Source organism: Citrus sinensis, chromosome 7 (genome assembly GCF_022201045.2).
Source record: "Citrus sinensis cultivar Valencia sweet orange chromosome 7, DVS_A1.0, whole genome shotgun sequence".
NCBI classification, from domain to species: Eukaryota; Viridiplantae; Streptophyta; class Magnoliopsida; order Sapindales; family Rutaceae; genus Citrus; species Citrus sinensis.
This window is the reverse complement of record NC_068562.1, coordinates 14,898,730-14,918,866: the sequence shown is the minus strand read 5'-3', so window position 1 is coordinate 14,918,866 and position 20,137 is coordinate 14,898,730. Positions and strand designations below refer to the sequence as shown.

At 29.3% G+C, this 20,137-nt stretch overlaps 1 protein-coding gene across 1 annotated transcript; it reads left to right on the top strand.

Moving 5' to 3' along the window:
• Positions 1 to 13,479: 13,479 nt before the first annotated feature.
• On the top strand, positions 13,480 to 15,539 carry LOC102615990 (CBL-interacting serine/threonine-protein kinase 25-like). Its single transcript, XM_015525618.3, has one exon. The coding sequence runs from the start codon at positions 14,013 to 14,015 to the stop codon at positions 15,309 to 15,311; it is 1,299 nt and encodes a 432-aa protein (XP_015381104.2). The 5' UTR covers positions 13,480 to 14,012; the 3' UTR covers positions 15,312 to 15,539.
• Positions 15,540 to 20,137: the final 4,598 nt, after the last annotated feature.

Sequence of the window (20,137 nt, the reverse complement as noted above, 5' to 3'; positions counted from 1 at the left end):
CTCTTCAAAATATAAAAAGTAATTAAATAATTAACTCAAACCATAAAAACTCAAGTAACATACTAACATTTACCCTTTTTTTAAATTACATGAAATTATTGCTCAGATTACAACTCATATTTTATGAAATTAATACACTGATATTTACAATCAGACAATTATTAAAATATAGCACAACCTAAATTTTTACACCCTCTCTAATATTCGAGAGACGTCCACTCACATTTTAAAAAGAATAAAAATACATTCACTTAAATTGAGAAATGAAATTAAATCCTCACAATTCGTTGTAAGGATCGAATCCATGACCTTATAATTATGAGATATAGGTTTTAACCACTACGCTAAAGCATAGTGGCTTACTAACATTTAGCCTTTGATTAAGCTAGCAAGAGACAAGATTAGACCAAGATTTTTGAAGTTAAGAAAGACTAAAGAAAAATACCCCACGAGTTTTGACTTCTGGTAGACCATAGAACTTTGGATATCCTTTTCTTGACTTTCTTTGTTGGGCAAAATAAATTAAGGGAGGCTATGTGCTGTCGTATAAGGAATTTTTTTTCAAAAGAATAATTTTCTTCATTGTTTAATTAACTTCCCCATCCCAGGTCCCAAAGGTCTTAACAACTTGGAACACCAAAGAAAAAGAACACATGAAATGAATGCCACCGTGCAAAAGTTTGACACGTTTCTATTTTTTTTTTTTATTGATATTACATATATAATATTATTTTTACTTGATATTGAATGATGGGTTTTGCAGGCTTCATATTTCTTTTATTGTTTTTCCACACCTGCCAAAAATGAGTAAAGAACAAATAAAACACTGTACGGATCATGTTTCTTTATAAAAATTAAAAAGATAACTATAGGTAAAGTTCAGTTTATCCTTTCAGAAATTGATATATCTTAATGGCTTTAGCTATGTTACCATCAATGTAACTTTCAATACAATCAAATATAAGTAACAGGATGGGACATCTCTTAATTTAATTAGACTGTAAATTACAGCAACGCACGAGCCTATTTTAATTTATTTTCAAATTAGAAAAAATCAACGGGCCTCATTTATTGTTCAAAAAATAATAGTAAACGGGTTTTGTCAAATTTCTTATCAAATTATTTATCGTCTTAGTGGTAAATAGGATGGGTTAACGTTTTAAATAATTTATGAAATAAATTGTCGAGTCAATTTATTCAAGTCGTAAACAGAATCAACCCCAGTAAAAACGTATTAGACTTTTTTGAGGGGAAAAAAAATGAATGCAAACAAAATTCACGTGCATGGAAATTTTGAATACGACTTCACGAAAACTACAGAGATTTTTGTTGTCATCGTTTGTGGGTCTCATTTATGTTAATAAGCCCTTGTCCTGTTGTAACTCTAATTGATGGTCAATAATTTGATCTAAATATTTGTGTTTATTTATATTAGAGTTTATTTATAATAGTATATATACTTAGTTTAAATATTTAATTAAAATATTTACTGACGTGTCACCTATCATTTAAACATAGCATCACTCTTAATTTTATTTATTGACCTTCAAAATTCAAACTATTGAAAATTTCAAAATTCAAACTATTGAAAATTTCAAAGAGCTAATTAAATCTCATTAGAATTAACTAATGACTACCGTTAACCATTAAAAGCATTAAAATACCCTTGACAGTAACAAAAATTTATATTAGTAAAGAGTAATAATATTTTAACAAAGTTGAGATACAAAGCTTGTATCTCAAATGTTATGACATTTGGTGTGTTCATTTATTAGTGTCGCGAAATTACATAATTAATAAAAAAAATCAATTATTAACTAACGCAAGACAGTGATAGGCTTGTGATACATCATTTAAAAAATACAAATTTTATTTCTCAACTTTCTAAGCATATTATTAAACCCTTTTTTAAAAAAAAAAATTCATTATATCAAGATAAGCTGTATAAAACAATCAAAGCAGCTAAGAGCAAACTTAGCCATAGCATCTATTGGTTGATTACAATATCTATTTACATGGCTAATCCTGATATTATGCATTCATAAAAGTAGACATTGTACCTCAGTAATAATCTAAAACAATTTAGTATGAGCATCGTGCGTTGTCAATAATTAAACAACCAGGTACAACGAATCCTACTTTACAATCAACAAAGATAAATCAATCTCACTTGTGAGTCAGGAAACTAAAGTTTCAACCTTGGCAATAAATAATAGTTAAAATATTAAAAAAGGATGAAATTGATTTTTATCTTTTTTTCTTCTTTTTTTTTCAATCTTTTTCTCCTCCCTCATCTTCTCCCACTCATGCTTGTCCATCACCTATTCATGCTAAAAAATTACAATTTTTTATCAAAATATAAAAATTAGATTTTCAAGATTGCATCTCAGTTTTTTTTTTTAATTTCTCACATGTTATTAATAAAACATGTTAACATAATTTCAAAGGCTAAAAAATTTTTGCCAACAACTCTTTAATTGAGTTGATCATATTATCTTTATATTAAGGCAGATGGATCGAAATTTTTTTTTTTTAAATGTGATTCTCTATGTTGGGTTTTGTGAACTTTTATATTAAGCTTTATTTGTGAATTTTGTTGACCTTTTACATCTGCTTGTCAATTAAAAAGGATCAATTTCCTTCATTTATTTTTGTATCAACTGAGAAGTTCTTGTAGGGTATAAAACACGAGAGAGAAATACTTAAATTTGCCAAAGAATAGGGAAGTTCACCCGTTTATTTAAGCTTCAACTGGAGTACATAATACCATTTTTGAACTTGGCATAATCATCTAGAAATCTTTTTTAATCATTTAAATATTTCATGGGAGAAAATTTTCATTAGTAATTGGCTACATATGAATAGTGAAACTAAACTAATTATATCCAACTTCCACAAAAACATTTATCTTCTTTTGAAAAGAAAATAATGTTCCAAAAATATTAAACCAACAATTCTCATATATTGGTCGTATTGAACAGCATTACAAATTACAATGACGTGATTGGAACCTAACGTACTCAAAATAATTGCCTCACGTATTGGTTTACTTCACCTACCGATAATTGACTCATGACCAATTGATGTCATTTTCATCATCATTTCAACAGTGGGAGATGGGTAAATAGATGGGAGAAGAGTGAAGCACCTTCATATGATAAAATTAATTGAAATTTTCATAATATTTTAAAACATATTCAAATTCTTATTTTATTTTTTATAATTATTTGAGGTTAAAAATATGAATATTTTTAATTATTTAATTAATTATAATTTTTTAATTATAATCAATTGAAAAATTACATGCAATGTGTGTGTGTGTGTATCCAAATAAATTGATCCATATTTTGAAGGTAATAATAAAGGGCAAATGAAATTTCAAACGCGGCATTAAATTTCTAGAGGAAAAAAAAGGAACAAATAGTTATCACGGGGTCAAATGGGCTTGAAAACAATCAAAGCAACTTTTAATACCTTAGTCATGTATGCTATAATAAGTATTATAAATATTATATAGATAATAGAATAAATTTGCAATAACCATATTTTTGTCCTAATATTCAATATCTTTGAAAACATCAACCGTAATTTTGGATTCACAAGACTGGCAAAATATTATTTATTTTTTTATTTTTTTCTGGTTTTGCAAATGTAAATTAGAAAATAAAAGTTAAAATTTTATCTATCCTTTAATTTTTCTTTTTGGAATGTAAACTATTATAAATCTTATTATCAAAAACCTCAAAAATAACAAAATATGATAGAAGATCTTCTATCCATGCAAAAGTATCAGAACAACTCAAAATAAAATTAACTGAAACATCTGTTACCTGATTATAAATCCTTGACACATAACGAATTTGAAAATCCTGCTTTAGATCAATTGCAATACTATGATTTATATATTCTCATGGTTTTAGTGAGTTAAAACTTTGTACACGATCATTCTGCATTTACCCAAGCCATGGAATTTTAAAGTCAAGTTTCATTCGCCAAGTTGCCCAATTAGGCGAGTAGTGTTGAAATTGATGTCATGCATGAAATCATACGAATACATGAAATAGACTTTTCTTACAAAGAATTTTTTTTTTTTTTTTTTTTTTGGTGTTAATGGAATATATTGACATTACAGTCAAGGTATACATATAAAGTCATTACATAGAACTTAATTCTGAAGTTTACTTTAGTATAATTTGAAAGTCTGTGCCAAATGAGAACGTAACTATTTTATATTAATAAATATCTACGACATAACTTATCCTGTAAACTATATATATACCAGTATATTGTTAGTTAAAAATTGTTTAACTTATCCTGTAAACTATATGTATAACAATATATTGTTAGTTAAAATTTGTTTTGCAATGGAAATTATTGGATTGGGATTCTCATGCAATATATAAAATTATCATAATCTAGAAGTTGTATCTTTACTTTTTTGTACTCTTAATTTGGGCTCCCAAGTTATAATTTGTCACCAGCGATCTTCTAGGTTACACCTTAAGTTTGATCTGCACTTAGTGTGTAGGAGCTTTTATCACTACTAAAAACAATTAGTAATTAAAAAAAAATCTCTCAAACTTAGAGAGAAAAAAAATTTTTCTTTGTTCTGAATATTATTCCATCTTTTTTCTTGCATTTTCATATCTTTTGGTGGAAACCCTAGACTCTTTCTTTATCTCTTTTTTAATTTTATTGAATAAAAAATATTTAATTTAAATTAAAAGATAAGATAAAGCCAAATGTGACGTTTCACTTTTGCTTGTTATAGGGGCTACCTTATACAATAATATAAGGTCTCTTATACAAAAGTATATTAAATGCAGACCTCCCACCAAATAATATATTTAGACTTTTAACTTAAATAATTAGTTATCTTATTTATCAGTTTAGCAATTGTGCAGTCAATTAAGTGAGCTAACAGGTGATTGTTTGAGTACATACAATAGTGAATATAATAACTATGTCTGTAATCAAACTAGCCTAATTACTTAATTCCAAATTTACTCCACTAAAAAATTAAAACTGACCTCTATAATTATATGTTATATAAGATATATTGTCAAATAATAATTTAACCCGTGACTTATCGATTTTCTTTTTACTGAATAATCACTTATTGATTTTCTTTTTATTGAACAATCATTTATATCATATCGTTAATTAAATTGATATATCAACTGTCCAATCAATTTAATTGTGTCTTGTTCTTTGACACTTACTTTTTTTTTATTGATCATTTATTTACTAGTTTTTTTAATGATAGTTACTTACTAGTTTTTTTTTAATCATTGTTTTCAACATACTAGTTATGTTAACACACTCTATCCAGATGATTCTATGATCAAGGACCAAAATTCATCAAGAGATATGTTGTACAATTCTGTATTGTAAATTTATAATTTCATTGCTGATAATTGCTCCTATCAAGATACTGAATAATCTTGATTACAAATATATGTTGCATCTATTTGTAACTCAAATAAAATAACAAACATAATTATGAAATTACAATTAAGTCAAGATTGAGATTAGAATAAAATCAATGCCTAAAAGATTTAATAAGCTTGATAGTCATTTTAAGGTCAATTAAATCTTATATGTGATCCAATTAAATAGAATCAAACTATAAAAATAAGTTCATATTTGATTAAGACAAATCATTCAATGAATTCATAACAAACTAAACACAAATAATGTGTCCAACTCTATTTATTAACTGCGAACTTAATTTGTTTGATCATAACATTATTTTTATTTTATGTTTTCTGTAAATCCATACGATGATCACATAAATACATATAATAAAATTAAACGGATCTCATTCAAAATATTTATGCAGTTAATATATTTAAAAAAATATCTCAAATATTTTGTTAATAAGAAAATATATTATAAATGAATCAATATGCTTTGGACAACAGATAATTCCAATACATGTGTGTTACAATAATATAATGCTTTGTAATACAACATCATTGGGTAGCATAATTTATAACAAAATAAGCAATTATTGATTCAATTATATTATTTCTCTTGTTTTGCAATTCATAATTTGCTATTAAGAATATTTATATTGTCAATTATTCATCACCTTTGTCAACTTCCTTGAATTGAACGAGGAACCTAGTTTGTTTGTCGTTTCAATTCTCTTAATTCAATTGTTTACTAAACATTATATATACTTACGTAGGGGTGGGCAAAATCGGGTTTGGGTCGATTTCGAGTCAACACGATCGGATTTCGGGTTGTTCGGGTTGGGCAAACATTGATCCGAATACAACTCTAACTTACAACCCAACCCGACCCGACCCGATCCGATATATGTTCAGATCGGTTTGGATCGGGTCAAAAAATCGGGTTGAGTTCGAGTCTTGGAGCAGTAGAATGTTCGGATCTTGGAGCAGCAAAATGTAGATCGGGTCAGGTCTTGGAGGAGCAAAATGCAGATCGGGTCTTGGAGAAGCAAAATGTAGATCAAGTCTTGGAGCAGCAGATGGGATTACAGACACTTGCGCAGCAGCAGATTGAGAATCGATCAGGTGCACAGCAGGCAGCAGTAATCGCGGACCAGCGAACTCGCAACAACACTGAGCAGCAGTGAGCACACAGGCGGATTCGCAACAGATTGGACGCTTCTTGAGGTGTGGACTCCGTTGGCGACTTGCTATTGGCCATTGGGTGTGATTGATCGTGGTTCGTGGATGTGTTTTGTGCGCAACAACAGCCTTGTGTTTGTGTGTGTGTTGTGAATGAATCTGTGATTTGTGCTGTGTGTGTGTGTGTGTGTGTTTAGGTTTTTTTTTTTTTCAAGAAACTCGATTGGGTTTTTGGATCGGATCAGGTACAACCCGATCCGATCCAAACCAAAATTTTTTGAGTTGGGTTGGGTCGGATAATTTGACCACCCCTATACTTACGTGTAATTTATAATTGTTTGTGTGTTGTTCTGTCTTCTTGAATTGTTTTTTAAATAGATAAATTACATCGAAAATAGTGAGTGTGGGGTCAAAAGTTTTTTAAAGAAATCAAATTCAATAGCATTTTAAATGTGTCTAAAGCCTCGCATTTTTAATATGAATAAAAAAATTTGCTATAGAAGCCGAAATAGGAACAGTGTTTAGTAGTTGGAGATCTAATAAATAATATGTTGTTTTACACGTGCAGAATAAACTCTGCAGAGCACGGTTAACGAAATTCAAACTTTATTCTTGCATATATAATTGAGGATTCACCAAGCAACAACATTAATAATGAGGTTGGTTCTGTATCATTTTCAAGTTACAATTGAAAAAGTAAAGTACTCTTTGGTAAGGATCGTTTTGGTAATATTATAGTGTTTAAATAGTTGTTATTAGTTGAGTTGAACAAATAATAGTTATAAAAATAATCAGTTAAACGTTAAGTAAACTTTATTTTAAAAAGGCTATGAATTTTAAAAACAGTCACTTGTGTTTGATAAATTTTATTTAATAATAAATTTTATTTACATATATATAAATAATTTATTTATTATTTATATATAATAACTAATAGAAATATTTTATATTATTAATATATATTTTTATTTTGCTAATCTCCATATAATTAGTAATAAAGATAATCTCTCTAAAGTTAATGATTTTACTTCCTAATTATTAAGAATAATTTTAAATTTTTATAATATATATGAGGATATATAAAATTATATTAAGTATAAAATTAATTCTCAAAATTAAATTTTGAAAAGCTATCCATCCCTTACTTTTTCAAAATATACTGTAAGATAAGGTAATTTTGACAAAAGCAATTATTGGAAAAAAATATTACTAAACACTAAAATTTAATTTTAAGTTTTTAAAATTATTTTTAAACCACCTAAAAACAATCTCAAACGAACCCTAAGAATATCAAATTAAAAAATATGAAAGCTATGCCCATTATATTATATCATATGATTTTACATCTAGATTCTTTAGGCTTTGAAGTTTAGCTTCGTTTCTAAAGACGTGATGAAAAATAAAATTTAAAGGAAAGACTAAGGAAAAGGAAAAAAAAAAAAAAAAAAAAAAGGAAAAGGTTTCCTTCCGTTTTGGGTTGATTGTGTGAGGTGATTATGGGCCAATTTTATTAAATGGGAATTGACTATCTTGCATAGAATTGTAGGTCCTTGGATTGGGCTAACAAACAGAAATATTAAATTTTGGGTCAATAGGATTGTGGGTTGGGATAGAGCTGGCTTTTCATTCACGGGCTCAATGAAAGCAATTTAGGAAAATTAATTAATCATAAGAGTAACGTATCTACATACATGATTAGGACAGAAAGGAAGATTTTGTGGCTTTCTAATTAACTAATTATCTACAGCAATAAATTATATCTCCTCTCGTATCATCCAGGTTCTAAATTTGAACTTTATTCATGTATATATAATTGAGGATCAAGAAGCAACAATTAATATTGAGCAAGGCTGCATCTAGAGTACTACAGTTCTTAGGTGAATTTTTTTTATGAGATCTCTTTATATTAAACAGCTTCATCACTCTAAAATAACATAAAAGATCTCAAAATTTTATTAATTTTTAACTATACGTTGATTATCAACAATGAACAAAATAGTAAGAAATTTCAAAAAAGAAAAGTAGTCAATAAAATATCTTATTTACTTCTTTTAGAACTATTATTTTAAGAAATATTTTTTTTTAACTTCAAAAGTGAGCCAACAAATGTAATAATTTTCTTTATAGAGAAGAGAGAGAATTTATTATGTTAACTAATTAAGCTTCTTTTTTTTTGTTAATAGATAAAGAATTTTAATTTTTTACTGGAAAAACTAATAAAAAATTAATTGTTAGTCAATACTATTAAGTATAACTTTTAACATTAAGGTTATCAAATATAGAATTTGTATAAAAATTCTTAATTGTAGAATAATTATTAATTAAAGAAAGGCCTAAAAAATAGGGTTTTCTATCATAAGTAACTTAAAAAAAATTTATTGATTTGATTATATCAAGGAAATACAAAAAAAATAGAGTTTTGTAATATATGGAGCCTAGGCAACTAAAATGGGACCTTCCTAATATGTGAGGCTTTAGAGTTTAGACGACTGTCTAATTCACATATATTTAAAGCTAATGGATAGTTATGTATCATTTTCAAGTTAAAAATAAAAGATAAAGTACTCTTTAGAAAGAATAGCAAATTTAAAAATATGAAAGCTATGTCCATTATTAGGACTAAGCAAATAATCTGATTGATTCGATCCGACTTGAAAAATGTTAGGTTTAGATCGGATCGGATTATTGACCAACCCCAATTGGTTTCATTTTAGCCAACACAATCAGATTATGATTGGATCAGGTTTCACTAGATCCGATCTGAAAATCCGATTGGATTTGGTTTAAAAAACAAATGAAATAAATCTAATAATGATTAAAAAACATACGCGCACCACATGGTCTCCACACACTCACAAATACAAACAATCACATAACACATCACGACATCATGCTCTCAGTTTTCCACTCTCTTCTTCTCTAATCTCCAGTCTTCACTCATAGGTCGACTCTCGCACACACATCGCAAAGGCAAACTGATGCACGGACATAGCACTGCCACCGTCGATTGTCATTTTCGATTCGTCCTGCTAATAATCATTTGTAGACGCGGCCACCGAATCTGCTACTATTGGATCTGTTGCTCCGCGCACCATCACCAAGTTCCACCAAGCTCAACTCCAACCCGACAACCCGAATTTTGTTTTTTGAAATTTTACTAATTTTAATGTAAATTAATTGTTAAATTTTTTCTTCTCTTCATTTTTGTTGTGATAGTGTTTGGATATTTGAGTTTACTGGCACTTTTATTGAAAAGAAAAGGCTCATCTTATGGGAAACTAGAAATGTTTCACAATACACATATGTTTGTGAATTGAACTCAACCTGATTTTTTGACTCGATTTGATCCAATTCGGGTGGAGTTCGGATAAATTTTTACCCAAACTAACCAATCCGAAATCCAATCGGTTGATCCAAATCTCATTTTGCCCAGCCCTACCCTACCCATTATATTATATCATATGATTTTACATTTAGATTCTTAAGGATTTGAAGTTTAGCTTCATTTTTAAAAAGGTGATAAAAAAGAAAAGCACAAAATAAATTTTAAAGGAAAGAACACGGAAATAATTTCCTTTCTTTTTGGGTTGATTGTGTGATGTGATTATGGGCCAACATTGTCAAATGGGACTTTACAATCTTGAAAGAATTGTAGGTCATTGGAGTGGACTTCCAAACGAAATATTAAAATTTGGGTCAATAAGATTTTGGATTGAGATAGAGTTCGCTTTATGATGGAATGGAATTAGCAGAGGATATTATAACTTAAAAGACACAACTTATTGATGTTATATTGTTTTCTAAATACATACATATGGTATTAAAAGCCCTCATGGTATTAAAGTATTATAATATTATGTTGAAAGTTACCACGCACAGTATTTTAATGTGGTTGACATTTAGTTTATTCATGACGAAGCGGGGTAGCGGAAGCAGAATTATTAAGGTTGAAAACATTAGATATTGTTATAGTGTTAGGATAAACCAACGCGATTAGTTTATAATCCAATCGAAGTATGATTAGATCTCATTATAATTCAAATAATTTAATGAGATTTTTAATATTGCGTAAAGCGAGAGATTATGTGATACTCTAATTCAAATGATTCTACAAGAGAAATTTTAAGAGATAATTCCAAAGAGAATTACAAAAGAGGGTTTTGATTGAATAATTGAAGTTGAAATTATAAAAACAATAATAAGACTTATCTATTTATAACTTACTTTCTTAAGTTAACTTAAGAAAGTGAACTAAATAACAATTATAATAAAAAAAATAAAATATATATCATAATTGACTCTAATTAAAATAAAAAAATTAAATGACTTAAAATAATAAAATTCTAGGATCCTAAAATAACATTCTACATCAACGTGGTTTAGACCGCATAAACTAAACATGTGCGGGAGAAAGGCTTGAACAGGTTTGCAATAACGACACCCCAAATGCTCTCATTAAGTTCAAATCTTGTGCCATTGTCGCCCTCGTTCTATTTGTTTAACTTCTCAAAGGGAAAGTTTTTGCGAAATTACCGTTCAAGCCTTTTGGGATTGTCATGAAGATGAGCCATTGTGCGTTATGTGGCGACAATGCGACGGATTGTTGGATGGTGTTTTTGTATTTTTATGTGCTAGATCAGTATTCAGACTAATTTGTAGGAGCTTGAAGCTATGATTTCAATGCCTCATAAATGTGTTGCCGTTTTGGAATCTAAATTGCGGTCTCTGTATCAACATTTTTCACCTTTTTGAATAAATAAAGCTTTTCCATTATTGCTTAAAAAAAATCCTCCCTATCATTATTTGAATGAATTAGCGGTTTCGATCTTTATTTCATAGGTTATATACTCGAAACATGTTAAAAAAAATAAATGTTATATGTGGCAAAAAAATTTAGATTTTGTTAATTTTACATATGTTTTATGAAGAGTTATTATTCTTCTTTTTTAATTTATACTAAAAAACATAATGTAAAAGTTCTAAAATTTAAAACTTCTATATTTTTTTAAGAATTAATAAATATTTTTTAAAAATATATCATTTAAAATAATATAAAAAATTTGATACAATGTACATCAACACCAAATATAATATAATTAAAAATTAGTATAGTACAATGTAGGTCTAAAAGTTGTACAACATTATTATAACACAATACTAATTTAATGCAGCATAATACAATATGTTTCTATTAAAATAATACAGAATAATGGAATATAATACAAAATGCCAAAAGCACCCATAAGGTCATTCATGAGGTTAATGAATACAATTAAGGAACACCAGTTAATCATGAGATTATTGTATTTGTCAACAGGATTAGGATAGAAAGGAAAATTTCTTAGCCTTCTAATTAACTAATTATCCACAGTAATAAATTATACCTCGTCTCATATTATCTAGGTTTTAAATTAGAGAATATATATATGCGGACGCCCGCATATTTTATATAATAATTCTCAGGTGCGGACGCTCGCATTTTTTTTTAATACGGACACACTTTTAAATCGTACAGTTTAAAAAAGTTAGTTATTGAATGAACTATAAAACCGTGCGGTTTTAAAGTGTATCACATAAAAAAAATGCGGGCACCGGCACTAGAGAAGAATCTGATCTGAAATTTTAAAGTGCAGAAAGGTCTAGAAAAAATTCAAAACTGTACAGTTTTAAAGAATTATGAAATCAACACTTTAAAACCACATGGTTTTAAAGTTGTTCCAAACTTTTCCACACCTTAAAATCCTATATTGAAAATTTTATATATAGAGAGAGACACACACACACTCTCTCTCACATGCAGAGACCTTTTTTTTTATGCAAATACTCTATTAAATTATTATGATTTAATAGATTGTTCACACTTAGAAAAATTGAAGGCTATATATATATATGAGTAATGATATAGTCACAAACTCTTATATAAATTTATTTTGTACAAACTGATGTGGCGTTAATTCATTGGTTGAATTAAATATCTCTTGGTCTACATGATTTATTTCTATTATTTTATATTTTCATTCAACCAATGAATTAATGCCATATCAGTTTGTACAAGATAAGTTTGTACAAGAGTTTGTGGTTGTATCATCACTATATATATATATATTAGAGTATAAAATTTGTATTTTTTTTTTTGAACAAGTATAAATTTTTTATTTAAATTGATATGGTAGATGATTTATCATTATCTCATATGAGTGATGTGAATATTTATTTATTTTTAATACGAGACACATAATTAGATATTAAATCTTATTTTTCCTCATCCAAATGGAGATTTTTACAATCTTGTTGCCGAAAACTACGGTTACTATAGAAACACGTGGCGCTCAATTAATTAGGCATTCAATTTAAGCAAATTAAATTGGATTGCAATTTTGATAAGTTTTTGCAAAAAGAGTTTTGCTTACTTCACCTTCTTATGATTGCAAACATAAAGAGAGACTGACCCCGCATTGATCATCTGAGCCTTTATTATAAACTTATTATCTGACCAAATTATGCTTTCGTGATTTGATGTGCCCCTTATATATATAATTTTTAATATAAGCAGCATCTTTAAATTTCTAATTTTTACTCAAGAGATTTTACGAATAAAGCTAAATAACACTTATATATTTTATTATTTTCTTAATTAATAATGATAGTTACTTTTAGAATTATAAGCAAACGGGTAATTGTATGGATAAATTTGAAGAAATTTTCCAATCTTTTAGTCAGATACGGATGGAATTTGAAAAATTCAAACATCATATGACATCTTAATTTTGTGTGTGGAAACGGTAAAGAGATAAGTTTGTGATAAACATGATACAGTGGTGAGTGGTCTAATAATAGTACGTGTTCCAACTCCTCTCATATGAGTGAGTGTTGACGAAGTTTAATAACAAGTCATGCTAAGGTCGTCAAATACAAAATAAATACTTTGATGGCTATTAATAACATGAAAATATTGAAATGTGACTGCTGTTTGGCAAAACAGAGGGCCACTACAAGACCAGATTCTTCTCCAAAACTTAACGCCTGCACCATTACGAAAATGTCATAAACAACTCGGGTCCACATTTCCCCTACGTGCCCCCACTATCATTGGCCAAATTGTATCAATCGGATTCGTCCATTTGCTTGGCCACATTGAATTAATTGCCCAAAATACCACGTCCTCCAATGAGTGCAAGGCACACCCATGTCCGCTTCCTCACTTTACTCCCTCATTTTCTCACTCCCCAAACACGAAATCTTTTCGACCAAACTCAAAAGTACCATTCTTGTAATCATCGACGCTTGCGCCCCCAAAAAACCTTTTAGCAAAATTTCAGTTTTTCTACCAACCCATACGACAGAAAGTGTTTCTTGATGTGAATTGAGAATTTGGGTCCAATTCTTTTCATTGATCGATTTTTGGTTTGCTGCATGAAATTTGAGACTATGGATGAGCGAGTAAGAAATATTCTATTTGGAAAGTATGAGATGGGGAGAATGTTAGGGCAAGGTACTTTTGCTAAAGTTTATTATGGGAAAAATTTGGTGACTCAAGAGAGTGTGGCAATCAAGGTCATCAACAAAGATCAAGTCAAGAAACAAGGGTTGATGGAGCAAATCAAGAGAGAAATTTCGGTCATGCGTTTGGTGAAACATCCAAACATTGTTGAATTAAAAGAAGTGATGGCTACAAAGACCAAAGTTTTCTTTGTCATTGAGTATGTGAAGGGAGGAGAATTGTTTGCTAAAGTCCTCAAGGGGAAACTGAAAGAAGAATCGGCAAGAAAGTACTTTCAACAGTTGATCAGTGCAGTTGATTTTTGCCACAGTCGCGGAGTTTATCATCGGGACTTGAAGCCTGAGAATCTCTTGTTGGATGAAAATGGAAACCTGAAAGTTTCAGATTTTGGGCTCTCTGCTTTGCCTGAGCAGCTTTGGAACGATGGCTTGCTGCACACGCAATGCGGGACTCCGGCTTATGTTGCTCCTGAGGTTCTGCGGAAAAAGGGCTATGATGGAGCGAAATCTGATATTTGGTCTTGTGGGGTAGTTTTGTTTGTTCTGCTTTCAGGTTTTTTGCCGTTCCAGAATGAGAATATTATGAAGATGTACAGGAAAATTTTCAAGGCGGAATATGAGTTTCCGCCCTGGATTTCTTGTGATGCAAGGAGGCTGATCTCAAGAATTCTAGTTGCTGATCCTCAGAAGAGGATTTCAGTTTCTGAAATAATGATAAACCCTTGGTTCATTAAGGGTTTTAGCAAACCTGTGGCAGTTTGTATAGATGATGGTGACAATAGAGATGTTGAATTGATAGGAACAGAGGTATCTTCGCCAAGATTTTATAATGCGTTTGAGTTCATATCATCTATGTCGTCGGGGTTTGATCTGTCTAGTTTGTTTGAGAGCGAGAGGAAATCAGGTTCTATGTTTACATCAAAGTGTTCGTCTTCAGCTATAATGGGGAAGCTTGAGAGCTTGGCAAAGAAATTGAATCTTGGGGTGTGTGTGAAGGAATTCAAAGTGAAGATGCAAGGGAAGGATGAGGGAAGGAAAGGGAAATTGGCGGTGACGGCGGAGGTCTACGAGGTGGCGCCGGAGGTGGCGGTGGTGGAGTTCTCGAAGTCCGCCGGAGACACTCTGGAGTACAAGAAGTTTTGTGAAGAGGATGTGAGGCCTGCTCTCAAAGACATTGTTTGGAGTTGGCAAGGTGAAAACAACTCTCAATAGACTATCTCTTCATCATATTTCGGTGATGTTTGACTCAGTATTGTCATGTATATATTTTACTTTTTAAAAATTATCATATTGTAGCATAAGATGATTTAGAGGGTAGATCTAGATGTAGTAGAATAGGGAATTTTGCAAATAGGTGTGTGCCTAAGAATAATTTATTCGGGCCGAAGTGTGATGAAATGGTGACAATTTTGATTATTGTATGCGTCTGATTTTGATGAATTTTTACTTTTTTGGGGATGAATTCAGAAAAATTTTATTAAAAAGAATCAAAATACATATAAGTTTGAAGTTGGCTCGCGGCAAAATTAAGCAAATCGATACTTAGATAAGCTTGAAGAATCATGCAAACATGAATATTAATAGATGCACAATCTCACTAAGTATAATTACAACAAATCAATCCGATATTTTATTAATCAATTAGCCACAGAATTTCTTTCACGGTAGCTTGTCAACAGAACACACACAATTTTGGGAACAGAAACAATCCAAGGGGCCGGAAAATTAGAACTACGGAAACAATTTGTAAATAGGGTCTTGTAGTTTGTTGAGTGTGTGGTTTCCTTTTTTCGTCTTATCTTCTTGTGTGGTAGGGAATTGAATTAGATAGACGGTGGGTTGCACCAAAATGGTGATTGATGCAACATAGAGGACCTAAAAATGGCTTTATCACTAACTTAATTTATGGTTAGCATAATTGCATAATTTAAAGGAACCATGGCCATTTGAGCTAAAATATATAATATTTGAACATAGGTAACGTCTATTTTTTTTTAATATTCTTAATAAAGGGATTATGTTTTATAAAAAATAAATAGATTTAATAAAGATATTTTTGGTATATTATTTACTTGTTCATTCGGACTTTTTTTATTTAAATAAAAGTCACCAAAGTTTATTTTTTCTATTTAGATATAAATGTATAATAATCAAAGATAATGACAAAAAAACAAACAAGAAATTTTTTTAAAAAGTCTGAAATTAAAAAATTTCATATTTCAGGCATTTAACAAATAAAAATCATCAAATCATCTTGACTAAGTAATAATTTTGCAACTGAAATTAAAAATAAAAAAGACAAATTAATAATTAACAACCAAACTAATGGGCATGTTGAATTTCAGAGTGATGGTAACTTCATACTAAAATAAGAACAAAACAAATCACGTTAAATTCAGTTCTTTACGCTGAAGCAATTGCAAAGAATGAGGGACACAAGGTAGGGGCATATTTAGATGTTTGAATATGTAATTATTGATAATTTGATATCCTAACGTCTTTTCTTTTCAATATGAGAAACGAATCAAAGGACCACAGTTTTAATTTCTTTTTTTTTTTTGTTAATCTATAAAAAAAAGTATTTTCTTACATAAAACTTTAATTTTTTTTTTTGATCAATCAGAGAAATTTTACCAACTAAATTAATTTAACCCACAAACTTAACCACACATAAACTTTTGATTTCAACATTTTATCTAAATAAAACCGAAGTGGGTGTCTTGATTCTGAATAATTACTTCACTGGGATATGTACACGTGGGGGCAAGGGTTAAGCGCAGATTGTACTTTGATAATTTGAGCTCCATTATTTGGAATGGCAGTTATTTGTATCGTTTTGGTTGGTGGTACCATTTCATCCCTTTCTATCTTCTGGTGTGTGGAGGTAGATGCATTGAGGCAGTACTTATATCTAATCTTATGTGGTGGTGGGCAAATGATTTCTTGTTTGGTAGCATTCACTGATTCTGTCAGCCGTATAGCTTGACTCTCAAGATGGTCCCCTCAGCCCCTAAATGAAGCTTTCAATTAAGGATCCAGGGATTAATTGTAAGAGTTTGACAAGTGGATGGGGGCCATGCAGGTAAAATTTCGCGTTCGGAGCACTTTCTGTGGGCAAATGATTCCTTTTACAGCATTTTCTGTGTTCGGATCCTGAAGAAATTTTAAAAAAAAATTAAAAATTAACTTAGTTTTCTGTGGGCAAATGATTTCTTTTGCAGCATTTTCTGTGTTCGGATCCTGAAGAACTTAGTTATTTAAAAATAAAAAATTAAAATTTTTTAGTAAATTAATCTGAAATTTAAAAAACGGCATGGATGTAAATAACAAATATCATAATAATTATAACCGAAGATAATTTTATTGATTATTTATACCATATGATTTTTATGGATGTTTTCAACTTTGAATTTGCACTTTTACTTAAGAGTACAAGCTCGTTTAATCCTTATGTTTTAATATTAGTACTTGTTTAATCTCTATATTAAAAAAAAAAAAAACTCAACACACCCTTACTGTTAAATCAGTGATACAATTGCCATGACTTTTTATTTACTTTTACAATAATACCATTTTGCAATAATGATTCTTTTTTTACATTAGTAAAAGTTAAATTATCAAATTAACCCTAAAATAAATATAAATACAAAAATATTTATTTTTTATTTTATTTTTGGGGTTCATTTGGTATTTTAATTTTTTTTATTAATGTCCCAAACAAAAGAAACATTATTGTAAAAGGATATTAGTGTAAAAGTAGACAAAAAATAACAAAAAGTAATAGTAAGGATGTCACTAATTTAACGATAACGTTACGGGTGTTTTAAGACATTTTTTAAAATGAGAGAACTAACATTTTTTAAAATGAGAGAACTAAATAGACACTAATTTCAAAATATAGGGATCAAATAGGATTTTACCCTTTGCTTAACTTTATCTTGTAATTTTGATTTTTGATGAAGCTGACTTATTTTTGATGATAATGATTTTAATTACTTTAGTTTATTTTGATATTTTTGTGTTGGTATAATGATTTTATACTTTTACTTTAATATGATTAAACTAAATTCATAAATAAAAACATTAGTTATTTAAAAATCGGGTACTCCTGAAATCTCCCTTTTATTATTCGAGGATCCTCATTTTCTATATGTGCGTACTCTTAAAGCAATTTTGAAGGAAACAAGAAGGATAAAAGAATATAAGTGTGAGTACTAGAGATAGATACGGAGTAACGGAGATATCAATTCCCCCCTCCCCTGGTCGCCCCCTCCCCTCCCCATCAGCATCCTAGGAATAATTGCGTTTAAAAATCTGTTCAAACATAGGATCAAAATGATATTAATTAATATAGATTACTTTAAAAAGCATACTATCCATGAAACTAGCTACAAACCAAAAAATAATAATAATTGAGAAAGACAAAATAAAGAAAAAACAAGTGGAAGTATACTATTAATCATTGATACTTTAGATCACAAAATCACAAGCTGAAGAAAATCAACTCCATCACGTAAAGTGACCATTTTATAATTTGAATAGATTGTGCTACTTATGAAGTTGGGGCAAAATTATGGTATTATAGTTGGATCTAACCATTAGATTTAGTCCACAATTATCACCAAAATTAAATCCAAAAGCTGAATCTAGCTGTGGTATCATACAATTGCGGCACCATAGCTAGACCCATGAAGTTGATGCCAATTCTTTGATTTTTTTTTTCTTCATAAAGATATGCTTGCTGTGACAAAATTTTACAATCTGGCAAAATCATATTTGATTGATGCTTTATCTAATGACTTTGTGTGACTAAACAATGTACCGAGTACCGACACACATATTGATTGATAAATGAATAATTCCATTGTCCGTCACACTCTTGATTTTAATTTTATTTTCACACTTTGGCCGCCTCGACAGGTTCACGAATTGACGTGACTCTATGCTATACGTGTTAACTAAATAATTGAAGAGAGAGTAATAGCACAAGAATTAATTTTTCTTTTTCGATTTCTTTTCATTATTCAATTGATTAGCAAATTTGATAACGATGCGCACTATTAAATTAAAAATCACTAATACATCATTAGTAAAGTGCACTGAGATTAAGAAATCGCTTTAAGCTTTATCTGTTCGTCGACAATAAATTTAGAAGATTCATAGGTGGTTGTTAGTTGGTACGACGGATAAAACGCGTTTTTAATTAATTATAATTTAATCTTAAAGTGAAACAATTAGAAAAAGAATGAAAAAAAAATTCTATTGACATATATTAAATAAAAAAACTTGTAAATAAATACTCTATATTAGTATAAGATTTCGGTCTCAACCTCTCTCATCCGACCATTAATCCTTTATAAGTTTTCTGTTCAAATAACGTATACGGTATATAACAACTGAAATTACGAAATTATGGAAACTTTTTTTCTCAATTTTATCTAAACTTTGGCCCTAAATTTTGAAATTCTATTCGCACTAACTACAGTATCTTGATAATCTCAATTTTAAAAGTTTGAGAAGATGTTCCAATAATAATAATTCTAGCAGTACTACACATCTTAAATTTTTTATCTCAAAAAATTATTTTAAATGATATAGTATTTATCAATTGATTAGTGAGATAATACAATTAATTCACTTAGATCTTGTAAAGAATTATCAACCACTCAATTAATGACAAATTATTTGAGATAATTTTTTAAGATAAAAAATTTAAAATATGTAGTATTACTGTAATAATTCACATCAAGTTGATGGAAATTGGACTATTAACACCTCTTCATAATTCTCATAGCATAAATAGAATTAACTTTTATTAATTTTAGTTCTTTTTCTCTCTGTCACATATTTATGATTTTTCTTTTTTTTTTTTTCAATTGCAAATCCAATTCGTTTTTTCCAAGTGTCACCCTTTTAAATTCGACACTCGACAGGTTCGTGAATTGACATCACTTTATGCTATGCTTGCTTTACTAAATAGCCGAAAAGAGTAGTAGTACAAGAATCACTTTTTGATTGTCATTTTCTTTCCGTTATTC

Coding starts and splice junctions, on each gene's coding strand:
- LOC102615990 (XM_015525618.3), top strand. CDS start 14,013: ATGAAATTTGAGACTATGGATGAGCGAGTAAGAAATATTCTATTTGGA.